General features: G+C 44.7%; 1 protein-coding gene across 1 annotated transcript in view; it reads right to left on the bottom strand.

The window, feature by feature from the left end:
- Window positions 1–3,237, bottom strand: part of cnksr3 (cnksr family member 3) — a gene marked incomplete at its 5' end in the record, with an annotated part of 13,293 nt that extends 10,056 nt beyond the window's left edge. The window contains 3 exon segments of the mRNA XM_014022649.1: window positions 630–717; window positions 1,431–1,633; window positions 3,074–3,237. Of these exon segments, the coding sequence (XP_013878103.1) occupies window positions 630–717; window positions 1,431–1,633; window positions 3,074–3,237 (455 nt within the window).
- Window positions 3,238–3,554: the final 317 nt, after the last annotated feature.

The raw sequence follows: 3,554 nt of genomic DNA, 5'->3' as shown, positions 1-3,554 counted from the left end.
CACTGATTCTTTTAGAGGAACCACTGATTCTTTTAGGGGAACCACTGACTCTTTTAGAGGAACCACTGATTCTTTTAGAGGAACCACTGACTCTTTTAGAGGAACCACTGATTCTTTTAGAGGAACCATTGACTCTTTGTGTTAACATTGATTCTTTTAGAGGAACAACTGATTCTTTTAGAGGAACCACTGATTCTTTTAGAGGAACCATTGACTCTTTTAGAGGAACAACTGATTCTTTTAGAGAAAACACTGACTCTTTTAGAGGAACCATTGACTCTGAGTAAATACCGGTTCTTTTAGAAGAACCACTGATTCTTTTAGAGGAACCATTGATTCTTTGAGTAAACACTGATTCTTTTTAGAGGAATCGATTCTTTTAGAGAAACCTGTGACTCTTTGATTGAACACTGATTCTTTCAGAGGAACCACTAACTCTTTCAGAGAAACCTTTGACTCTTTGAGTAAACATAGAGAAACTAGTGAGTCTTTGATTAAACACTGAGTCTTTTAGAAAAAAACACTAGGTCTTTGAGTTAACACTGATTCTTTTAGAGGAACCACTGACTCTTTTAGAGGAACTAGTGAATTTTTGAGTTAACACTGAGACTTTTAGAGGAAACACTGACCTTCTGCACGGTTGAGGTGAGCTCCAGACACAGATGGATGATTCTGCCTTTGGTAGATGTGAAGTCGTTGGTGTTGTTCAGTGGAGTCCTGATGAACAAAATTTAATTACTGTAAAAACATGATTGAACGTTTTTAAGACAGTTCTATTAACTAGAATAGGTGAACAGATTGGACAATCATCATCAGAACTGTGAAAAGAGGTAGACTTTCTGAAGATGGACCCTTGTGGAAGAATGAGCCGAAATGTTACTGAAAACTGTCTGGTCTGGACTGAACAGGACTGGACCAGACCAGACCGGACCAGACAAACACAATAATAATCAATTAATTTACACCAAGATAAAAAGTATTACACATCCCAACACAACAAAACTTCATTTATGTTATAATATAAAACCAATAATAAAACTATAAACATATTGTTTATTATATTGTTCTTTTAACAAATTTTAATATTTGTTAAAAGAACAATATCATAAACAATACATAAGAATAAAACCAGGATTAGTATTAGTAACTAGTATTAGTACTAGGAACTACTATAGGTATTCGTAACTGTAAAAATGATCAGTTTTTACTTTTAAAAAGAAATATCTGTAAGAAAATTTTGTATAAAACAAGAAACATTAAAGTCGTTATTTTCTGTCAACAGACTCTTCAGTTCCTCCCCCTTCTCCTCCCTCTCTGGAGGAGAAACTAAACCAACAGGTTTCTGTTCTGAAGGCTGAGCCAAGCAGAATCCAACAAACAGCTTCCAGGGGTTCTGGGTGTTTCTGCCTGAGAGTACATGGCTCATCTACCTGTCGAGCCAGGCCAGCAGACTCTTAGCAGTGGTGATCAGCTGGACCACAGCGCTCAGGAAGTCGTTGGAGGGTTGAATGGAGGTTTTGTTCTGGTGGGCGGGGTTCTTCCTGCGCTGTAAAACGGCACCGCTCAGGTTCTGGTGGGCAGTTCTCATTGTCCCCACCAGACTGTTAAGGTTGTCTGACTCCACGCTGTAGTTCTGTTAGAGAAAAAATAACTAAGGTCAGAGGATGGGGTCAGGGGTTGGATCAGAGGTCATAGGTTGGGTTTGGGGTCAGGGTCAGAGGTTGATTTAGGGGTCAGAGGTTGGGTCATTGGTCAAAGGATGGGGTTAGGGGTTGGATCAGAGGTCAGAAGTTGGTTTAGGGGTCAGAGGTTGGGTCATTGCTCAGAGGACGGGTTCAGAGGTTGGGTCATTGCTCAGAGGATGGGGTCAGAAGTTGGGTCATTGGGTCAGATGTTGGGTCATAGCTTGGAGTCAGGGGTTGGTCAGAGGTTATAGGTTGGGGTCAGGGGTAAGACGTCAGGGGTTGGGAAAGAGTTTAGAGGATGGGGTTAGGGGTTGGGTCAGAGATCAGAAGTTGGGGTCAGGGTCAGAGGTTGGGGTCAGGGTCAGAGGTTGGTTTAGGGGTCAGAGGTTGGGTCAGAGGATGGGGTCAGGGTCAGAGGTTGGTTTAGGGGTCAGAAGTTGGGTTATTGCTCAGAGGATGGGGTCAGAAGTTGGGTCATTGCTCAGAGGATGGGGTCAGAAGTTGGGTCATTGCTCAGAGGATGGGGTCAGAAGTTGGGTCATTGTTCAGAGGATGGAGTCAGAGGTTGGGTCATTGATCAGATGTTGGTTCATAGGTTGGGGTCAGGGGTCAGAGGTTGGGTCATTGGTCAGAGGTTGGTTCATAGGTTGGGGTCAGAGGTCAGAGGTTGGGTCATTGGTCAGATGTTGGTTCATAGGTTGAGGTCAGGGGTCAGAGGTTGGGTCATTGGTCAGATGTTGGGTCATAGGTTGGGGTCAGGGGTCAGAGGTTGGGTCATTGGTCAGATGTTGGGTCATAGGTTGGGGTCAGGGGTCAGAGGTTGGGTCATTGGTCAGAGGTTGGTTCATAGGTTAGGGTCTGGGGTCAGAGGTTGGTTGGGTCATTGGTCAGATGTTGGGTCATGGTTGGGGTCAGGGGTCAGACTTTAAACTACACGGTTCAGATGAAGTGAAGATTCAACTTAATCTGCTGCTTCCTCAGATAGAGAATTTTTACTAATTAATGTTTTATAATTTGATGGAACCTGGTGGGAGGAACTTACTCCTAACTGGTAATCATCAAACGCTTCATTGAATTCAATTACTTTTGAAAACAAAAACGGCTTGTTTCAGGAAGAGGGAGGGGTCTGAGAAGTGGGTGGAGTCTCTGGAAAGTGGGAGTGGGGTCTTCACCAGGTGAGGGGTTTCTCAGTGCTGGAAAGGGGTCTATAAAAAGTGGGAGGGGTTTGAGCAGTGGAAGGGGTTTCTACCATGTGGGAGGAGTCTAGTTTTAACAGGTGAGCGGAGCCTCCCTCTAACAGATAGATGAAATAGGTGAAGTCTAACTTGTTCCTCATGTTCTGATTTCTGAATCTAAGAAATGCTGCTCGAGTCCAAACTGTTACGGACCAGAACGCAGAGCAGGTCCACGGCCTCCAGGATCAGCTCCTGGTGTCCAACCCAGGCCACGCCCAGACCCAGCAGGTCCTGGTGGGACATCCTGAGCAGCTTTTCCCCGTCAACCTGCTGCTGATGGAAGGATGGGATGTACTGCTGCAGGCAGTCCTCCAGCCCTGAGACACACAAACAGAACCTTCAGAACCTGAACAGAACCTACAGTATTCATGTTTTCATCAATCTGTTGAACCTGAAGGTCACTTCCTCAAGTGAACTTGACGTTGAGGTCTGCAGAGTTTCAGGTGGAGCGCCTGCATCTGACCTCGTGGTAAACCTGGTCCTGGGTGTGTTAAAATGAAACACAGAACCAGAACCTGCTGGCAGGTACAGCTCTGGGGATTCAGAAGAGTTAGGTTCTGTCTCTGTGGAACCATCACAGTACATCGGACCTGGTACATTGACCATGTACAACGAACAATGCACATCTGACCTG

The sequence above is a fragment of the Austrofundulus limnaeus genome, unplaced genomic scaffold (genome assembly GCF_001266775.1).
Source record: "Austrofundulus limnaeus strain Quisiro unplaced genomic scaffold, Austrofundulus_limnaeus-1.0 Scaffold337, whole genome shotgun sequence".
Classification (NCBI taxonomy): Eukaryota; Metazoa; Chordata; class Actinopteri; order Cyprinodontiformes; family Rivulidae; genus Austrofundulus; species Austrofundulus limnaeus.
The sequence above is the reverse complement of the archived record's forward strand: the minus strand, read 5'-3'. Positions and strand labels throughout refer to the sequence as shown.